At 41.1% G+C, this 22,920-nt stretch overlaps 1 protein-coding gene across 3 annotated transcripts in view; it reads left to right on the top strand.

Moving 5' to 3' along the window:
- trpm3 (transient receptor potential cation channel, subfamily M, member 3) overlaps positions 1–22,920 on the top strand; it is a 101,944-nt gene that overhangs the window by 55,496 nt on the left and 23,528 nt on the right. For all 3 annotated transcript variants that reach the window (XM_028413350.1, XM_028413351.1, XM_028413352.1), the window contains exons 3-9: positions 849–1,050; positions 2,297–2,510; positions 3,561–3,685; positions 4,323–4,494; positions 13,183–13,357; positions 13,831–13,954; positions 20,010–20,082. In XM_028413350.1, coding sequence (XP_028269151.1) covers positions 849–1,050; positions 2,297–2,510; positions 3,561–3,685; positions 4,323–4,494; positions 13,183–13,357; positions 13,831–13,954; positions 20,010–20,082 — 1,085 coding nt within the window. The remainder of the gene's footprint in view (positions 1–848; positions 1,051–2,296; positions 2,511–3,560; positions 3,686–4,322; positions 4,495–13,182; positions 13,358–13,830; positions 13,955–20,009; positions 20,083–22,920) is intronic.

Here is a 22,920-nt window from a genome sequence, read left to right on the forward strand (position 1 = left end):
TTTCCACAACATCGGCTTAGAGTGATGTGAATTAACAGTCACAGTTTTCCTCTTAAAAGAAAACAGCCTGCAGAAAAATGGCTATCAAACTTACACATGGACACGGACACATGCATGCATGTGCACACACAGAAAATGCCACAGTTTATAGGTAAACAACATTTGCATAACTAGAGGAAAGCAAGTGGAAGACAGGAGCAGGAGGAAGGAAGAGAGATGTTTCTCAAGATCAAGTCAGTTTTTTCTCTTTTAAATCAAAAACACTTGTGCTGATGTAAGGCAAGGGGAAGCAAAGTACCTTTTGTAGGAGATGATGGAAATATGAAGTGATAATCAAAGCCTCCTGACTCCCTTCCTCCCAGGGCTCCCACTCCAACCTGTAAGAAGGAATATGAAAGCCGTATGCAGCACATCTGAATGAGCATGTGCTCATGTAGCAATACTACAAATCGAAACGTCATTCTGTTGCTCAGAGGGAGATTTGAAAAAAAGGGGGGAGAAGCAGACACAGGTTTAAAGAAGAGAAAAATAAATGGCACGGACGGTGAAATATTGCATGGACCTACAAATCTTTCTTATCCTCTCCTTCCAATCGGGAGATGAAAGTTGGCTGACAAGCTGTCACTTCAGCCATGCCCACCCCTCACTGCTTGCCACATGACAATGGCAGCTCTCTCACGCTCTTTTCTCTCCCACTCTCTGTCACACACAGTCTCTTTTTTCACACTCTTCTTTCTCACTCCACGCTACAGCAGCCTTGCTTTGGGCACAAATTTCAATTATTCTTTTTAAGAGAATGTGTTAATATACCACTATGACATTGACTCTTTTGTTCTCCTGCTATTCAGGTGCTGTTGTGGTCGTCTTATAGGTCAGCATGTGGGCTTGCCACCGGGCATCTCATCCAGTCAGAATGATAAGGCAGAGCGTTTGGCCAAGAATGACAGCCTGTCGGAGAAGTGGTCAATCAGCAAGCACACACAGCTCAGCCCCACTGATGCCTTCGGCACCATTGAGTTCCAGGGAGGAGGACACTCCAACAAAGCCATGGTGACTTTTCATTTATGCATCTATGGTGTTTTATTGTGACACTTTTACACAAGTAATGCAAATAGCAACCCCTAGTCCATACTATGCAAATGCACAGCATGCTCCACTAAATGAGGCAAACATAAGCTCTTTCTTCAAGTACTGTTGAAGAAAGAGAGCAGCTGTGCTTAGTGCACTGAAGAATGAACAAAAAGCAAAGGCAGATGGAGCTGTGTCACCTTAGAGTCACTCACAGCAAAGCACACAAAGTTCCATTTGGATACTTAGCATGTCAGCAATCAGCATAATTGTTTTTTAAACAAAAATTGACAGTATGCTCTTGCTACAAGGGGCTCATGTTAAAATGATTAAAATGAGACACATGGAGTGCAACGATGCTGGGAAGTACCTGTGGGTGTGTGACCTGGACTAATTCAAGGTCATATTCATCATTCATAAAACAAACAAAAACATCACAAACCTATGATTTGGTAACTTAAACATGGATGTCTTACTGCATACTGATCTGAATTGACAGAGGTCGATCAGATTGTGTGATCCTCACAGAATGATAGCTTCAGTAGTGTAATAGCACACAGGCAGGTGCCAGCAAAAACAAGAGAGACAAGGTAACATATATTCCTGTGACTCATCAAGAGTGTAGCTACACGTATATTTACAGTGAATACAGCAAAACCCGTCATTATAGCACTTAAGTCTTTTGACACTTTTGCAGATAGAACATTTGCAGCATAAATAAAAACAACATTAGCAGTCAGGTGGTACATTTTCTCACACAATCATCGTCTATGGTAACCATGGTTACAGAATCACATCACATATACTACCGTATTCTGGAAATTCAGGTGATTAAGCCTGAATTATGTGTGATTTATTCCTAGAGTTAAATTATTCATCCAGATGTACGTCATGTTGGGTTTCTGTGGGTGAATTGGATAGATAAACAGATGCTCCATAATGCATGTAGCTCCTCAAACATCTGTTCAATACTTTCTGTGACTTGAAAAATGAAAACCATCTCGGGCAGGGTTGTAAGTCAGATCCTGGTGATGTGTTTTTTTAATTTCATCACTTTGCTTTCAGTTCACAGACCGCTTCCACTACTGTAACATAAAATGCATTTGTGTGATCCTTTTAAAATGTTTACGTTGCAGGTGCATGAGGACCCTAGGTCTCCATGTGCCTGAATGTGATGCAGATGTGCAGCCACACTGTACACCAGTGACACATTTCTGTCTATATGCAGTACGTGCGAGTGTCTTATGACACCAAACCTGACCTGCTGCTCCACCTGATGACCAAGGAGTGGCAGCTGGATCTGCCCAAGCTGCTTATCTCAGTCCACGGGGGCCTGCAGAACTTTGAATTACAGCCCAAACTCAAGCAGGTCTTTGGCAAAGGGCTCATCAAGGCTGCCATGACAACAGGAGCCTGGATATTCACTGGAGGGGTTAACACGGGTAAAATACAAAACATCTCTGACTGTGAAACATTCAAGATTCAGTAAAATGTTAGAGTAAAATATGTGGTAGGTAGAAATGGTTCATCTGGGCATTTTTGTTTCACTATGCTGCCATGTTTCCTTTTTTCATACATTAAGCTGGCACTGAAGTATGATGATGATGCTCCTAAGTTATCAGCGATTAAATAACGATTTCTCAAGCCCTTACTGGCTATAAGAAACAACTGGAACACTGGTTAAGGGTTATTAATGAGTGCAGTCAGACACATAAAGTGAGTTCTCATAAAATAGTTTTATGCAATCTAGACTGCTTTTTTATGGATAAAAGTCAATAAAAAAAGCCACATTTAAAGGAAAAGTTAGATTTGACTAAAGCGTATTCTTTTATTATTTGCATGTGAGAAATGACTGAACAGATTTGTTTTTTCTGTTTAAAATCCAACATGTTGATATTGCAATTTTTATCAGCACCTTTTTTTTGTATTGTTACTGAATGAAAAACAAGTGTAACTTAGATTGAACTCAGCTGACCCAAAGCAAGATAAAAGGTGAAGCTATAATGGTGAATAGCAGTGATAAGAACAGATAGAAGAAAATGATACAATGTGGGATGTTGTACAAGTGCCCGCACTTGAATGCAGAGAGGAATGGAAAGTAAGATTTAGTGACAGAATGGGTGCAGAGGCAACAAAGAGGAAGATAGGGGTCTGAATAATGGATGGATGGCTGGATTGGTGGGACAGTGGGTGGAGGTGGATGAAGAATGAATGTCAGCGGGAGAGATGGGATAAGATGGCCTCCAGCTCTGACTGCTGCTCCCCTGAGGACAACAAGTAGAAGCCTGGAGCTACAGCGTGTTTGAAGCTGTTTGTGTGTGTGTGTGTGTGTGTGTGTGTGTGTGCTCTTGCCTGCCACTCGTAATAGATGCTGTTTATCTATCACTGCAGTGTGTATCATTGTCTGACTTCATTGATTGTGACAAAATGCATCTCTTTCTTGCTCCTAAACATTTATGCACACATGTCCCTGGGCACACACACACACACAGGGGTGATTCGCCATGTGGGTGATGCACTGAAAGACCATGCCTCCAAGTCAAGGGGGAAGATCTGCACCATCGGTATTGCTCCTTGGGGCATTGTAGAAAATCAAGAGGATCTTGTTGGCAAAGATGTAAGTTTGGACACAGGATGAGTGCGTGCATGCTGTAGTGGTTGGTTGTCTCTGTACATATATGTAAATATAAAATGTCACATGCTGTGTACAGTTGCAAGAGTCTGTAAATTGCACTTGACAGCTTATTAACTGAGATGCTGAGTAAGCCAATCCATTCTGTATTAAGCACTCCTTCACAGTGAGTTGGACAGCTGGCAGAACCCCACGATATTGCGGTGCACATGCTGACTTGTTCAAATCTCTGGGAATCAGTGTTATGTTGGAGTTTAATATTTAGAATCCGAATGTGGTGCACCCTGTCCTGCAGCTGAACAAGTCAGGCAGAGCCGATTAATGTTGGTGGCAGAAATGAGATGATTAAGCGCTCAGGCTCTTTTTTTCACGCTTGATTGGTCTTAACTGTATGCCTAATGGCCAGATGAGTTTACCTCACATTGTCAGGCGCTGCCCCACTACACAATATCTAAGCAGCTGAAAAACTCTCATTAATACGGTATCCATATTGGCAAGCTTTCAGCATAATTTAATGTGACGTTAATAGCAGTACAAAAGACACAAAATACAAATACAAAGTTCTTAGATCCCTCAGTTGTGTCTCAGGTGTGTGTTACAACATTGTCTTCTTCTTGACTAGGTGGTGCGTCCATACCAGACCATGTCCAATCCACTGAGCAAGTTGACAGTTCTCAACAGTCTCCACTCCCACTTCATCCTCGCAGACAATGGCACCACGGGAAAGTATGGCGCTGAGGTCAAACTACGACGGCAGCTAGAGAAACATATCTCTCTGCAGAAGATCAATACACGTGAGTGAACCTCACCTTGCTTGTCTGGCTATTGTCAAACCGACCTACTTAACCTAAATTAGACATGGTGTTTTTAAATGATACAGCATGTGATAACAATGTAATGAATCTGTAATCTGCTTTTTTGACACCACCGTGGGTTAATTGGGTTCATTCAATTTTAAAGCTGTAGCCAGACTAAAATTATCATCACCTGCTTTGTACTGAACACATGCTGTCAGACAGTGTATTTTTAGCCAGGTGGATATAAACTGATGATCTTTTGAAACTGTCCTTCCCTTCAGGATGGGTTTATTTTTGCTTTCAAAGCTTTGTGACAGCTCACATGCATCAACTTGATAATCACAGTTTTCCTGATCTGGTCTGCTTAGAGCTACAAAACCAACTAAGAAACACTCACATGACTGAATGTGAAGCAAAGACCTTCTTAGCATGTTTCAGACACATACTGTAGAACCCACCTCTCTTTTACATGCAAGGAAATTTAAACCGTCGCTTCACAGATAACGGTGCAGCCTAAAACTATGTGAGATTTTGACACATGAATGATGTTATTTTATGACTTACACACATGCACACGTTTTGCTTTGTGTGGTGTGTTGATCCAGCACTGAGTCCCTGTCACATTGCGTTTCTCAGTTTTCAATTTTCACATTATACCTTAGTTAGAAACCGAATGGATTTGCATGAATACAAAATGCATTTCTCTTTCTTTCTTTACTTTCTTTCTTTATCTAATACACACACACACACACACACATTGAATATATTTCTCAACCCTCTTGCTGCATTGTTTAGAATGAGGCAGCAGCAAACCTGAGTCAGAGATGTTGCTTGTTTGCAGCCGTGATTTATTTGTTATTACTTTCTTCTGCTGTCAACATAAAGACATTATAAATAATGTACTTAGGATTTGGTTGACATGAAGGCAAACCCTGCAACAACAAGCCTTATTTACTGTATAGCGCTACAGTGAACAATCACTGCCAAACTTTAGCTTTTCCAGCATCAGTTTTGTTGGCTGTCAAACCTATCCATGATGTTTAGTGACTTTTTAAGTGATATATTGCTTCCACATTCACTGTGATCCTCTAACTTTAGATCAGATAGATATATTTAGAAAATACTCTTGGGGTTGAAAAGACACAGAAAATGTTCTCCTTCCTTTGTCCATCATCCAGTTATGTGACACATGGACTTCCCTTTGTCATCCTATGCCTGGACTCATACAAAAGGGGCTGGGAAGGCAAAGGGACGCCCAGTTGTCATGCAAGCATCTAAGACACAACCCTCATAGACCTATCCTGCAATTATCTTTAGCTTATACAGATGTGGATCCACGGTGAGCACTAATATTTGATAACACTGTTATACAGCAACCTTAACCTCAGTCAGACACCTGCCTTTATTATCAGCATTACATCCCACCGCTCTGCCTGGCGACACTCCTTTTAAGGTGAAGGCACTCTATCATCAAACTGAATTTAAAGCCTTATTCAAACTCATTTGTATGCCAGTTCTCAGATAGTATGACATGATTTGTAGTTTAATCTGTGACTCCTAGGTTAGGAGGTAGTCTTCTTAACTTAGACTTTGGAACAGCTATCTTCACTATAGACTATAGGGAGGGGCATGTTTGATGCAGAGGTGGGTGGGTGGCTCAGTTTAGGGTAGGAGCAGAGCTATGTCTGCCTCTTTATATTATATGGCCTATTTATAGGTCCGTACAGTAGTACCTCACAGAGGTTTGTCAGGTCAACAGTGTAATGCATACAAATATGCATGTGTCTGTATGATCTACTGTACCTTTTAATTCCACGCTCGCTGCTGTAGGGTTGCCAGACAAGGGCCATTTCATGATTTGATTACCTGTCCATGGTCAATCGACGGCTGCATCAATTTTCCTCACAGCAGGGTTCCAGTGGGATCCAAGTGTGGCCTGAGGTGCTGTCAAGGAAAGGAGGATAAATAAAGGGAAGAGAGGAAAACGCTGCTTAGATTCTGGCCTAACATGGCCCACACATAACCAACAGCTTTTTTAATTTTTTTATACACATACACACAACACAAACACAAGATGAAAGAAACATGGGGAATAGATATGCATAATCTCTCTCTTGTGTTCTGGACAATCCTGTAACTAGTCCTACTGTGCCGGTGTGTGACTTTCATGCAGTGGCTATTACCATATAACTTCCAGGAATGGTGTAGCAATCAAATTAGCTTCATGTTATTATAACACATATTTCATACAGCAGCACCACTGACTCCTGCAGTTTCTTAACACCACTTTTGGTGACATAACATGTGTTGTGCCGCAGCATGTGTTCTAATCTGTATATTTCATGTAGTGGAAGGTGTCGCCTCCTGCTGCCCTCTTTAGTGGAAAGTGAACCAACATATTAACTCTGGCTGGATGTAAACAAAATAAATGTCTTAAGACTGCAGACGAGGCTGTAAATGTGGTGCTTGGAGCCAACACATTCACACGTTAGAGTGAGTGCTCAGTACTCTGCTCTATATTATGGCCTTCTTGTGTGTTAGCCAGCCAGATGTGTTCTTGCTTAGTAGAATGTGGACAAAGAGGCAGATACAAATGAGACTGGAATTGTGTGACAAGGGTGCAGCTCAGGAAACACAGGACACCTCACAGGAGGACAGACAGACAGAGCCACTGATCGCTGTTTGGTTAGGGTCAGAAGGAGATAACAGTTTGGGTTAAATGAGATCTTTAACTGAAGTAAACATGATCCAAACCTCTCACTTTTGTAACAACCATTTTCTACCATTGCGACACATCTCGTCTCAGACACCATTACCATGTTTAACAATGTGAGCCTGGGTCTGCAGCCTGAGCTTACTGTTCTGAACAGAAGTTTCCAAAGGTTTCTCAACTTTATATGTTCATTTGCTCAAAGTGCAGAATGACCTCTACGTACATGCAGCACAACTCACAGGCTGAGCACAAACAAAACCCCTTCGATAGTTCAGTTGGTAGATTGGAGGACTGTAGGTCAACAAAGTAAAGCTACTATCCTTAGGTCATTTGTTACTTGATTCTATTCTCATATTTTTATGTGTATTTTATCCATTTTAATCTATTGCTATTATTGTATTAATGGTGCTCACGTGCCTTGAATTGCCCCCCCCCAGGGGACAAATAAAGTTCTTTGATATGATTTAATTGATGAACAGTTGGCCAGTCAGGTGAAAATGGAAATTTTAAGGAAAGGGGGCCTAAAGAGACATGAGTTAAAATGGCTTATGTCATTACAGTTGCCCAATTTATTTTCTGAAACTGGCATTGTCAAACATTAAAAAATGATGAAAATGATTGCACAGAGTTCACTAAACCACTGCACAGCTTTTTTTTGTTACAAGCTGCAGCTATAATGGTCTGAGTCTGAGAGAGAGGTTAACAGAAGAGTCAGAGAAGAGAGTGTGAAATGAGAAAATGAAAGCAAAAAAAGAGACTGAGGGTCAGCAGAGAGCGGGGGAAATTATATAAAGTGTAAAAGGCAGCGAGCAGGCAGTGAGACAAGACTTTACCTTGAGGTGTCTTAACTAAAAAAGCAGGATGTACAAGTGAAAAGGCTGTGAGAGGGGAAAAAACAGGCTTCATCTTGTGTTCTTATAAAACAAAAATGGGGGAAAAATACAAATAAAGCCCTCCATCAGTGATGACATGCTTAAAATTAAGCCTCTTTGCTTAAATTACTCGTGATATTGAAATGGGTGTACAAGTACCATATACTGGCTGAATGCATACAAGGAGGTACTGTCGAGATGTGTGTATGTGCAACAGTGTAACCTTCACTGACCTTCCTATAGCTGGTTTCATTAATCATATCATACGTAAAAAAAGTAGAGGAGGTAATTGAATCCAGGGGCCATAAGGCCTTGCGTTGCAGATTAGCCATGACGCTGTGACCTCCGCTAGCACACGCTGAAGAAATTATCCGTTAGCTATGGTACACTGCAACACAAAAGGCCTGCACTACACTTATTTGAAGTGCTGTAAATTCATGCAAAACTCTAGATTTTTCAGATATGGCTAACAATATCAGCCCTTCTTCATGTTACTGAAGCATGCTGTTATTCTTTCATGCACCTGCAGCCTCATCTCTTACCACTGAATGTGACTGATCAAATGAAGCCCTAAATACACTGATATTCAAATAACATTAAAACAATTAATAGTTAATTGAATCTAATTATTCAGTCTCAATGTTGAATTAAAATTTTCACAAGCCCTCTGGTTTCCACAGCTCAGTAGATAAAATACTTGCAGGCAAACGAGTTTACACATATAAAGACAGTGTGTGGGGACAACTGAAGTCATTGGTGGAAAGGTGTATTCATGCACGAACGGATGCAAAAACAAGTCAAAATGATAAACAGCCAGAGTGTTCAACCATGTGGTGGAGAGATAACAGGGTCAGTGGTGGGTTGGATACAAGACTTACTGCAGGTATGGTTCCAGGTGGAGTAGGGTGTGCTTGAATGACAACATGTTATGTCGTGTGAAAAGAATTTTGAGTGCATGATCAGTAGTGTGAAATGTGGTAAATGTCTTTTGGAAAAGTAGGACTGGTTAAAAAGAGGTTGCATGTCCTAGTAGATAGGTGAAAATTTAATGTAAATGCATAATAAACTGTACAAATTTATTACTCTGCTGTAACACTGCGAACACAGTTCTTCACTATTTGTCTGAAATAAGTGATTTTTCAGCAGCAACAATGACCTATATTCACAAGGAAGGGATGGAGACAGGAAGTGACAGCTCTGCCTCCTTAAACTTACACCTAACCATCACAATCACAGATGAGATTTACACTTGTGTGAGAGTCTCTGTCGGCCAGATCACAACTGCCACATCAGTGCGGTGGCACAAGGTATAGAGCCTTTAAGTGGCTATGTCCAAAGACAGACCACAGAGGTAGACACACTGGGGAATTTGTAAAACCTATATGGTTGTTGAAGAGACAGATGCATTTACACCTTTTCAAGCATTTGCAGGAATCAATTCTTCAGTGACATCTGAAGGGCTTTCTGATCTGTATAACAAGCATCAATGGAGTCATGGAGTGTATTTACATTACTGGAAAAAAAGATATTTTCGACACAATATGGCAGAAAAAGTAACTTTTGTTGAAGCTGTTAGAAGCTGCCCTTTTATCGTACCATGCCCCCTGACCTTTTGTTCTGCAGCCTGTCGAGTCATGTTGACTTCACAGTTCTGATGTCTCCTGTCTGCTTTAGTGGTGTTTGTGTGTGGAATATATCTGTGTGTGTGTGTTTTCCTTTTTTTCTTTTTTTTTGGTGGGTGTGTGAGAAAAGAGACCCACGTACTGTAGCACGCACCTCCTCTAGTTATGCTCGTACAAATTTGACATATACAAGGACAAACTCGCAGACACTAGTACACACCTACGCACACACAGACACACACATGCGGATGAGGATGAGTCATTGCTGGTTTCTTAATTAGAATCATTTAAGCATGTTATGCGTGGCTCACTTACATGCTACTCTTTCCCTCCCTAAATTCCTTCTGGTCCTCGTTGCTTCCTCATCTCTCTGGCTGGATAAATATAGACATCCGCGGCCTTCGACCACCTCGCTCCATTTTTTCTGCTTCTACTGTATCACACCTTGTTTCGGGTGGTTTCCCTCCTGAGAGATGAGGTGTGCGCACTGGGTTAAAACTGTAGAAGATATATAAGAGATGGGAAAGCAAAGAGAGAGTAGGAGTTTGATGATTATGTTACCTGAAGCATGGGAGGGTATGAATGGTGCATGGATGCAGTCTGTAGGGAAAAGGGGAGTAAATACTGAGGCAGTCGTTAAATAGGGAGTAGAATCTTTCTATTAATAATATATACATCATCATTATCATCATTTATACTCATATATGAGTGAAGGATTATGGGACATAATCAACATTGCAAAAGCTGCATGGAAAAGAATTTGAGGAGACAACCTCCTAACTTACTTGTAACCCTGAGGAGACATTTTTCCAACAAATTTACCATGGCCTACTGTTTCAAGTGAAATATGTTGAGGAGCTCCAACTGTATGGACATGCATTGTGTCCTTTGTTTGTCTGTCAGATGCATTACCTCATTCCACCCCCACGGTCGTAAAACATAAAATATTTTCTTAGCCCTTCAGTTCTGAAGCCCTTCTTCACTGCATGAAACAATAGTTATTCTTATGCAACGGTTGACTCCTGCAGCTGCGCTACATGTTTTCACATACTTATTGTTTTATTTGATAAAAAAGAGGAGAGATCTTAGCACACAATCCGCCTCCACAGATAAAACATTCAAGGGACTCTCAGCTTTCTAACAATCACAGGATTACATTTTAAAAAGTGCAAAACGAGTGGAATTTGGCAGTGTTAACACTTCGAAGTTAAAAGCATCAGTTCTAACACTTGTGCCTCCAGGAACAGCACTGGATGGTCTGACTCGGGTAAGTTAAAAGTAAAACTAACAAGAGTGTTTCCATGTCATCACACAAAGAAAGAACACTCACTGAATGCTCTCTGTGTACAGAGGGCAGCCTCTATATAACACTCACTTTTGCACAGCTTTTGATAGAACAGACTGTACCTGCATCAGCTCATGTCACATCCAAAATTTACTCTTTGGATGTGAAATATATGAAATATAAAAATCACAGCTTGTATCACAGCTCAGATGCCTTAGCACTTCTGCAGAAATGCATTCATTTCTTCAGGAGAGACATCTGATTGTATGTGGTGCTCATTAAAACAGCATTATAGGAAACCCTTCCTCTGTGGGGTTGAGCAATAGACAGTAGGAGGAAACGGAGAGGGTTAAACTATACACCACTCCATGACTGGAGGAAAATAGTCATTCGTCAAGGGATTGCCTAATGTCAAAACTGAAATAGTTTCACAAAGACAATACTGCAGTTTATATTTTTTACCAACAAACTTCCATAGCTCAGTCACAGGATTTTCACTCAGGAGACTAGACTTTGAATCCTGTGTGGCACCATTGTTTAGTGCCATACTGAGATAAGTTTCTGTTTTGTTAGGTTTAGACAACTAAACTTGTTAACTTTGTGAAAACCTTTGAGAATTTTGGGAAACCGAAAAAAGGAAAGTACCACCCCCACCACCATGTTTCCACAGGATAATTAGTTGACAAGTAGCTAATGAGGAAAAAAGAACTGTGTACAGGAGGTTAAAAGCCATCCCAAAATATCAAAGAAACTTTTATTTAATTTGCGGTTACTTTCCTGTTTGTGTGAAATCCCTATATGTGTTTATGCACGTATAAGTGTGTGTGTGTGTGCGAGGTGTTTGTGAGCTCGCAGGCAGAATTTCCTCCAACCAATTAGCCTTGACACAGCTGTGCATTTCCCTCCTCAGCTGCTCCTTGGTGGGTTTTAGTTGAACAATAATCTACTTTAGATACAGAAGCAATGCCTCATCATCAATATGTGACACGACTGCAAGCTCACACACGCGCACACAAAACCACACATGCAGGTGACAACAGCAGTAGACATCCAAAAGGAATGGCAGAATCAGATGCAAAACGTAAGTCATTAGTCAGCCTGCTGCTCTCTCAGATTCTGCTCTGTTGATGTATGGTCGTGTGATGTGTTGTGGCACAGTGACGTTTTACCTCTTTGAAGTAGGCAAGGGCCCTAAAATATTCTCCTTATGTAACTGTCCCTGTTGCAAGGCTCCACAAGGCTGTGTGAGGCAAAGCGTAATGGTAGTTTTTGCTTTGGAATATATGTGTGTGCGCTCCTGTTTGTGTGAGTGTGCATGTACAGTATCTAAGCACACATTTGTATGAGAGAGAGAGAAAGGCTGTGCCTTCTTCTTTGTGAATTATGCAGACCAAAATGAGGGTGCAGATCAGGCAGTTACACAGTTTTTGAATTAGACGGGTCAAAATACAGGAAAAGGAAAAGGAAAGGAGGAGAATGGGGTGGCTTCGGAAAGAAGAAGAAAAAGAAACTGTAGAGGGGAAGACGAGATGTGAGACAGATAGCAGGACGATGGGAGAAGGGTTTAGAGAACGGATTGGAGTTAGACCACTAAAAGGGGGAAAAGCACGAGGGAGTAATAGAGAATGTGATTTTGGGGTTGTCTGGGTTTATGGTGGTTTAAGGCAATGTTCAGCGTTATAATGAGAAATAGAGGAAAATAGAAAAAAGAACCAAAAGTGGCAATAACTTTCACATCCACAAATCAAATCTTTAAATTTACTATATCCTCCTATAAATAATCTCACCAAGCACAGCAAACCCACCTGCTAATTATACATAATTACCCTGAACAGCCTGTGATTAGCAGGCAAGGAGCCATTTTGTGTGAACAGGGATTAGTGAAACTGTCTCTCTCTCTCTCTCTCTCTCTCTCTCTTAGACACACATCTCTAAGAAGAGAGCACAAAGCACAAAGTGGGCTATTTTTGGTACTGGTGCTTTTTTAAAATCCTCTTATAATTAGAAAGCATCATGACAATAGAGTCATGAACACCTGAGGTGTCAAAATTACACCTTAACAAATTTAGAACAGCTTTTCTATTTTTAGACTCAGTACTTCTGCCTTTTTCTTCTTCTTCTTCTTCTTCTTCTTCGCATCCTTCTCTACAATGACTCACTTTTTCTCCTGCTTTTACTTGTTTTTATGTGCAGGTATTGGTCAGGGTGTGCCGGTGGTGGCTTTGATCGTGGAAGGAGGCCCTAATGTGATCTCCATAGTGCTAGAATACCTCAGGGACACCCCTCCGGTCCCTGTTGTGGTGTGTGACGGCAGCGGCAGAGCTTCAGACATCTTGGCCTTTGGACACAAATACTCTGAGGAGGGAGGGTATGCACTTACATGTGAACATTGTCCTGTGATTCAAGGGCAAACACTAATGTGCCAGTATAACTGTGTTCTTTTTCATTGTTAGTGCTCACTTTTATGTTTTTACACCATTGTGCCAAAGATATTTTGAAAAAAAAAAAGAAAATGATGCAAGAACGTGCAATAATGTTTGTGAAATGTGCTGATGTACAGTATGTCTTTAATAACACAAGTAAAAAGTAAGCTTGCTTCTATTTCTCGAATACATTCAGAGTTGTTTTTACAGCTTCACATATCCAGATACTGGTGAAGCTGCAATCTCATCAAGGACTCTGAGATAATGGTGCTTAGAGTCCCAGCCAACCTTGGCTGCACTTACTGACAAATAAATCTAATTTTCCTGTTTCCTTGTCACAGTTTTCTTCTCTTTACCTCTACCTGACCCACAACCTGACACTTTCTTTTCTTTCTCCACCACATCTCTGCCTCTGCAGCATAATTAATGAGTCTCTAAGAGACCAGTTGCTTGTGACCATCCAGAAGACATTCACCTACAGCCGCACACAAGCCCAACATCTGTTCATCATTCTCATGGAGTGCATGAAGAAGAAGGAACTGGTGAGTCATCCTCTATGACAGACACACAGTTTATACACTCTGATTTAGAGCACAAGTGTAAGTGTGTGTGCAGATTTAGATGCAGTATGAAACATTTAAGTAAACTCAAATAGAGACACACACTCAGACACACCATTAAACCAGTAACACCAGGATCACCATCCACTTTGACGTCTTGGCTGTATAAAGAAAATCAAAATATGTGCAGGAGAAATAAAATGGATTTGTCAAATGAAGCTTTCTCATCATTAAACTTTCATTGAAGCTGTTATTACTCCATCTTTTATGTATGACATGTAATGTTAAGTGGATGTAAATGCATTCGGATGACGTCTGGGACCAAATGACCTCCACCTTCAGAGTTTCTACCCCTTTGGCAGTGTTTAAGTCAAGACACACGAGTCTTGTCAAGCACAGCAGTCACACACATCTTGCTTCCCTGCGGAGGGCTCTCAGTCACTCTAGAGTATTGCCAACCTCTTATTAATGCTGTGAAACACTGTCTGTCTAGAGGGGGGTGTATTTGTGTGTTTGGGTCAGACTTTTAGACAGTTAATTAGGGTTGATGTGACTAGGGACAAATGCCATGTCCCTAAATAGGAAAATGAAGATTCAGTTAGAGAAAAGGAAATATTCTAGGGAGTTCGTATTTGTACAATTACATATTATTGTTATTATTGTGAAGTAGTAACATGGTGCTCTCCCTCTGTACATTCACCAGCTAATTTGATAACTTGATACCTCCTTGGAAGAAGATACTTTCAAAATATACTTCTTTAATGTTCACACTGCCTGGAGGTCTCCATACATTTTTACATAGGCTACACACTGCTATGTGGTATACATCATATTCAGTATGCAGCATTCAAGTATGCAAACATAGCAGCCCAGCATTGGTCATGCCTCTGCAGAGTGTAAGTGAATTGATTGGAGCTCTCAGTGGGGTTCCAGTGACTGACTGATGCTCACATTGATGGATCCTCTGAACACAGTACAGCAGAGCAGAACAATGGGGTGTGATTCATTCTGCAGGAGCAGCTGTAAAGTCCAGATAATCTGATGCTGCCTCTCCCTCTGAACTCACAACACTATTATTACCACAGCTGTATTGAAACTGAGCATTGAAAATGTGGAAGCTCCTCATAAAGGGAGTGAACCTATAGTCTTTTTATTTTCATTGTTCTGTATTTGAACTAGTGGGGCAGGCCTGCACTACATTATACATCTGCTCGGCCATAAATAGCAGAGGGCAGGTGCAGGTAAATCTAAAAAGAAGCTTCATCCTCTGATTACATAAACTTTAGTAACAAACTCTAATGTTGCATTCAGTTGCAGTAACCTTCTTATCTTGTAAACCTGTCACATAAACACTCACTGCAGTTATTAGTGCATGCAAGATGATTTGTTAATTACAGTTGTTGGAGACCAGACTTATATAGACATGTCATCTCTGCTGTCTGCCAGCTAGCTGTCTCTCTTACTGAGCTGATTTCACCACCCTCCAGGCTGATAGGCATCACAGCGGCTATCCTCTCCAGCTCACAGAAAGCTTCTCCACCACACACAAATCTGATGAAACAGAAACTCCTATTTTAATGCGTCTATGCCCCAAGTGCATTTTTACTCTTCAACTCTCCCGAATGTGCTGTACACATGTAGGATTGTGTATGTGCACAGTTTATGTGTGTTTGAGATTAGAATGGAGATAATGTAGTGACAAATACATAGTGTGATTTATACTCCTTGGATTTTCTGTGTTGGACTGGTGACCAAATCGTGTTTGTACCAGCGCCCCATGTTAACATAGAGGTCAAGAACCAGGTCACAGAGCCAGGCTGCTGCTGACTCCTTCACACTGGCAAGTTCATGAGTCAGTTTTGTAGTGTGAAAGGGGTAATTGTGTGAACGAGACAATGTGAGTGCCTGTGCCAGTATGCCTTTTTTTTCCTCTTTTTTTGGTTCTGCAGCAGGAAGACCAAAGATTAGGTAGAAAGGAGACTAGCTAGGATGTTGTATGAGTGACAGAGAGCATGCAGCTTCAGTTAAGTGGGCAGAGTGAGCAGAAGGAAGAAGACTAAAGAAAGACTGTCTGGCTTTTTCCTTATTTTCAGCTTGTTGGTTTATTCATAGACTTTTTGTGCATCATCTATTTCCTTGTTGCCTCTGCTTTGTTTATATCATACCCAGGATGTTGATGCTTTATCTAAAGAGGCAGTAAGAGCTTAGAATCTTAATTATGCACACACTCAGAATCTACATGTCTGTTTTGTTTTCTTTGTTTTGCCAGACACAGAGGTTGCAGCAAACATTTCTAGCTTTGATATTGTCATTTCAAGCCGCAACATGATCAGTTTTCTCACCAATAGGGGGAATGTTACTGTGGAACTACAAACAATAATCACAATTATCTGTTCTGTGTTTCATACATTTGGTGTGTGCAGGCTCATTTCCCCTGTTCTGTTTTGGTAGATGATAAATTATAGGGTTCCATGTTCATCGGAAGACAGAATTGCAATAATTGCCTGCTCAGTGACTAATGTGCAAGCTTGAGTTTTACACAGGGCTAATGCAATTAAAGGGAATTTTAACAGAAAGCATATGTCACAATTTGTCTGTATGATTAGGGTAAATATGTTCCTCATATATCCACATAAGGTTTCTTTTATCCCTTCTTAAAAGGTGGAACAATTTCCTAACAATGTCAGTGAAAAAGTGTGAATATGATGTCATTATAAAAGTGTAGTGACGTTCTTTCTACAAATACTGCTTTTTCCTCTGGGAGAAAGTGAGGGTGGACAAGATGGCTACCATGGTATCTCCGAGCATTGCATGAAAAATTAAAGGTAGAATCGTCCTCATATGTTTAATTCGAATTAAATATTGAGAAGGAACCACCAGCCCAGAGTGTTCCCCCGCCCTCCTGACAAGAGAGTATAGAAGAGCAAAAGGACTGACTTAAATGGACCATGAGAGAGGGAGGGAAGGAAAAATGGGAGGGACAGATGGAGGGAAAGAGGGAGGGTGAGAGCAAATAAGAGAAGAGAGGATAGGAAATGGGAAAATGAGGTACAGTAAAGATCCACAGCCACAAACACAGAGAGAAAGATCGCTCGGTTGATTATCAGCAGGGTAGTTTATCAGTTTAAAATTTCATGAAAGAAAATTTCCTCTTTTTTCTGTTCTGGTACTGAAGAATGAGAGAAATAAACACACAGTTAAATATTTTATGCTGGCACAGATGAAAACAGAAGGGCTTTGTCACTCTGTGTTTGTACCACGGTTTATGTATGGGGCCTGCAGAATATATTCTTCTTTCTGGACACATACATGTATAATATTGTGTCTAGTATGAACATGTAGCCTACCAGTGTCAGCAGGGTGTTTGTCTGCTAAATGAAGATGAATGTTTTGCAGTCAGCTTGGCTCGCTGGGGTGTGAAGAGCAGTTTTCTGATCCTCTGAGCATGAAGCTCACAGCCTCTGCAGATGTACGAATCCTTCAACAGAACCCGCTCATGCTGAGGAAGATGGCAATGCCTTTTTCCACTTTCATCCCTTATATCCGCCTTCAATTTGTCTGCACCTAGTTTCCCTCCCTCTGTTTTCCATTTGCTTAGCACACACTTCCTCTTTCCTGCTGCCTCATGCCTGCTCTCCCAATCCCTGCCTCCACTCGTCTCCCTCTTCTTATCCTTCATGCTCTTTTCCTTCTTGTCTCTATACCTGTCAAAAGAGCTGGAATGTACAACAGATGGGTGAATTTGTGCAACGTGAGGGGGAAAAAACACTTGAAGATGTGCCGACCACTGTGCTAAACATGTGTGCTCACAGTACTCAAGAACTCTTTTGCTTCACACACTTATTGATGACTGTGAGATTATTGGTATTAAACCAGCAAGTTTACCTCTATGATTACCAGGTAGTGGATGTCTACAGGGTCACCTTGGGGTGTAATTGAAGAAAGAGAAGAGGGATGAAGAAATAGAGAGGAAGTATAGGTATAGAATGGGTGGTGTGCCAGTGGGAGGATGCTGTAAGATTAGAGGTTGGATCAGATGATGAATGCATGAAAGGGAGTGAAGGTAGAGATGTCTGAATGGGAGAGGGGAATAGAAACAATGGTGAATGTCTTCCATAATCATTTTACATGTATCAGACCATAATCCATTGCCTGATGGATGCGTGTGTGTGTGGGTGCTGGACTCAGAGATTGGGACACTCCCCCAGTAGCTTCCTCAGTGTGTGTGTATGTGTGTGTGTGTGTGTGTGTGTGTTGGCCTCTCTATTGCGCTATAATGATAACTACAGGGTGTAATTGACAAGTGGCCAAACAGACGTCTGTGTCTAGTGATTGGGTGAAATAGGCACACAGATGAATACAGCCTTTAAAATTTGTAGCCTGCTGCCCTCTCCCTCTTCGACTCTCATCCTCTCCCTTTGTTTGTCTGATGGGTTATCTCCATAAGTGATCTTGTTAGAAGATCACAGCTTTGCATACATAAGTGTGTGACCTTTTTCTAGTCGCTGCATAGACACATACTAATTTAATTCACTTCAGCAAAGACAGGGACACTTTGTAAGATCATACCAATGTTCAACAGATGGCTTCCTCAATGTCTTCTTACCGAGTGAATGCAAAGATGTAATCTAGCATATAATAATCTGGCCAATGGGTGCACACTGTGCTGCAGCATTATTCGGAGGCAAATGAAATTATACGCTGCACCGACTCTTTGGAGTCCCCATTCAAGAAGATCTGAATCAATATGTTCACATCTCATTGCACTGCTATTTCACCTGGAGAAAGAATATACACTGTGACCACCACACACACACACACACACACACAGACTTTTATAAACTGTCCTTGTTTTTGTAGTGATTGACACAAGTCTTACGTGGTGTCTCACATATGTCTCTAAGGAGGAGACAATATATCATCCATAGCATATGCTGTAAATCATCAATGTGAATTTAATTACTTTTGTATAATAAGGTTGTGTAAAAGGGGTAGAAATATGGGATATAACGGGAGAAAGAGGAGGGTTCGCCTACAACATTGCAGCAGTGCCCGAGGGAAGCAGCAGCAGCAGGAACAGCAGCAGCAGCAGCAGCAGCAGCATAGCCTGCAGATTCCCGGAGCTCTACGAAATGAAGCCATTTAGGGGGGAGGGGGGTTGGGGGATACGATGGGAGATGGGCTGCAGGGAGGGAGGTGGGAGGAGATAGATGGGTGGTTGTAAGGATTAGAGCAATAGCTCATCAGGAATTCAGCACACGCTTTCTTCAATACACAGCTCCCACAAGGTGCCCTTCACACATGCACACACATGAGCATGTGCACACATGTTAACACGACTGTGTGTATACGCGCTTGTATACGTGACTTTAAAAAATCCAGAAAAGCTGTCCCATTTCTCAGATTTTACTCCTCAGCTGACTTTTGAAGCTTTCATCAGCGCACCCTAAGTTTGTCTCACACAGGATATGAAATATGCAGCTAAAAGATATGTTTGACATTACAGATGAAGACCTCTACTAGCCTTAGAGTAAAATATTTAATCCTAGAAATGTCATCAGACACTGCAAAAAAGAGAACAGATCTATCCATAGTAAAGGAGAGCACCAGTAGTTCATAATCATTTGATCTCCCCCGTTTGTCATCCTTTTGCTTTTCAGCAAATCCCTTCACTCCATCCCTCCAATGAACATGCTGCATGTGAGTTTAGTGGTGCTTTCTGCAGAGGAGACACGAGAGGGGGGGATACAGTACATCTGAGCAATTCCTCCCTTTCCTCCTGTGAGCACCTCAGCGGCAGTGTGTTTTTAGTAAAGCAGTTTAATCCAGCAAATTAGAGCACTCCTACTCAGGATGTGACTGAAACTGTTTATGCTATAAGCTTCGATACATTCAATCCAACAGTAACAGAATGACTGAGGAGCAAAGTGACTTTCAGGCACTTGTGTAGAAAAAAAGCTCACCTCTCACTGACATGCTCACATTTGTCTGTCTCTCCCTCTCTGTCTGTCTGTCTCTCTCCCTCTCTGTCCCTCAGATAACAGTCTTCCGGATGGGGTCAGAGGGCCATCAGGACATTGACCTTGCTATCCTCACTGCACTACTCAAAGGTGGGTGTGTGCATTTATGTGTGTGTGTGTGCGCGCACTGGAACATGATTGTACAGTAAGTGGTTTTAGTTTCACTTCTGCCTCAAAAAACTGTTTTTATTTGTAATAATGTGTACATAAAAGGACAAGGAAGCTTTTTTAGAAACCATCTTTCTTACAGTCGGACGTTAGATTTATAGATCTATAGAATCTATAGATTCTATAAGCACACCTTTATATTTTACAGTTCATTAAGGCTTATTTTCTCTTAAAGCTCCTATTACTGATTTTTAGTCCCTTTGTCATTTGGGATAGGCTGTGCAGTAACACACTTATGACACTGTCATATTATTGTGGGGAAATGTGCTTTTACAAAGGCCATGTCACTTCCATCAGGTTTTTAATTTGTGATTGGAGTTAGGCATTAGAACTAGAACTAGGGTAGGTATTAAAAAACAGGCCTGTAGTTTGTTGGCTGTGAGGAAAATGATCAATGTCACTCTACATAAAACAACACATTATATTGTTGCTGTCAGCATCTCCACTTCATCTGTCTAATCACCGATCAGTTCCTTTAAATGCAAACAATAGTTGCTTTTTTTTTCTTCTTTTCTTACGTATAACAAATCTCACTCCTACCTTTTCATCCATCCCTCATTTGTGTATATTTTTTCTATTAATTTCTCTGCATTTCAATTGGAAACATCTTTAGATAAATAAATAAGTGAAATCATAAAACATGGACAGAAAAACAAACTTTTGATGATGAGGTAAATGAAATTTAAAAAAAGGGAAAATATGAAAATATGGAAATGAGACAGGAGTAATAAGGTAATTTAAAACGTTTAGCCAAAACAGCTAAATATGCTTTCTGTTCAGTAGGATAAGGGTCAAAGGAGGTTGTGATTCTTACCAGCCACAGCATTAACAGAGAGCCTGCCATGAGTTCTGGTGGTAATAAAAACCATGCGATAAAAATGACAGCTGTAGAATTAGCATGAGCACAGCTGCTCATTAACTCTGTGGCCAGAGACAAATAATTACAGGAAGACACTTACAGTTGCCAATAAATTATTAAAAGTGCTATCTCTTTTGTGCCATCTCTTTTGAAGTATATATTTCAATTTAATTTGTATGAATGGAATCCATATTTCATGAGGTCAGTAAGTACTTTGTAAAAGGGATGGGTCATCGGAGCTTAGGATAGTCCTTCCACAGAAGCTTTTCAGTTCTGCAGAACTACCAGGATTGCAGACCGTGCCTCACAGTCCAACATTGTAATAGCTTATCTTCAGACATAGGGGCTCTTTTGTGCAGAGAAAACACAGTCGAACTGCGAAGCAGAATATTGAGTCTCAGGAATTATTCCTCAGAGAAAGGAAATGTCTGTCTGTGTGCTAATGTCCTCTTCCATGTGCTGCACTGCCACACAAAGAATTAGCATGCTAACTGTGTGACACAGACCTGAGGGAAGGCACAGTGAAATGACACTGATGAGCCAGAACAGTATGACCACCTTGACTCATATGCTACTGATCCCTCTTCACAGAATGGACTGTGTCAGTGGGCTCAGGTTCCCTACACTGGCCCATTCATAAGGTCAGTCATAAGGCTTTGGTTTATTGGTGTATAGTTAGCAGACACTCCAGACAATCGTTATGCTGCAGCAAACTATAATGCTTTCACCAATGAGGACAGTGAATGATCAAACTGAGTAACACAATTGAAAAATTGCTGTGTGTAGACATAGCAATTACCCTAAATTTCCATTATTCTTTGCTTTTTCTTCACCATTTCCCATACCCACCCTTCAGCACACACAGACACACAGACACACTTTATTCATGGATCCATACATTCAATTGGTTATCCGGTAGTTGGTATTGATCATGGTTGCTCCTGCTTCTTTGAGGAATATGACCCACCAGAGTCTGCATGCTCTCTCTCTCTCTCTCACACACACACACGTCCATGTGCAGTCTACAAAGAAACAGTGAGCCCTGTGGGACTGCTTAGCAATTCTGAGCATATGATTGACTATCTCAGATATTGTTCCTCAGAGAAACATTTCAGTCCACAGAGAGGGAGGAAGAGACAAAAGGAGAGTTTGCAGAGAGAGAGAGATAGAGCAAGTGAGGGAGAAACGTCTTTCCAATAATTCACGTGTAGCAGTCAAGGTGCAAGATTTCTGCGGCCCGTGCTTTACTCCCTGATCTCTATCTTAATTGCTCTGTTTCTTTTCTTATGCATGCAACTCTCAGTCATCTTGATGAATGATTTCTCTACACATTGCGATACAAAACGTCTTTAGATGATGAAGTAAATGAAATCAAAGGAAAAGGCAATATGAATATGGAAATGAGACGAAAGAAATTAGCAAATTCAAAAATAAGAGGGGAACCCTTAAAAAAGGGGGCAAAACATGCTCTGTGTTCAAAAGGATAAGGGTCAATTTACATGCAAGTCTCATTTTGCAGCTGAGTAAATGAAATGCGTTAAGGCTTTTAGAGTAAAATGCAATCAGTCACATCCTGCCTCAGAGCTTTTCAACATACTGGATTAAACTCCTTCACTGAAGAACTAAAGCTTGTGCCTGAAGCTCAGCAAAACACAGCGCAGTCAGAAGTGTGCTGTGTGGAAGGAGCAGATCCAGAGCTGAGAGATGAAGACAAGCAGGAAGAGACAGAGCAGGAAGGAAACAGCAGCTGAAGACGCAGGGTCTAAGTGGGAGTTGGGAGTAATTGATGGCCTGCTGTCTGAGGTAGTCAATAGCCTGAAGACTGGGTACATAAACTCAGTCGGCTTCAGTTCATCCTCCCTGCGGGCATATAGAAGGAAGTCACAGGCCTTTGATAAAGC

This window comes from Parambassis ranga, chromosome 9, assembly GCF_900634625.1.
Source record: "Parambassis ranga chromosome 9, fParRan2.1, whole genome shotgun sequence".
NCBI classification, from domain to species: Eukaryota; Metazoa; Chordata; class Actinopteri; family Ambassidae; genus Parambassis; species Parambassis ranga.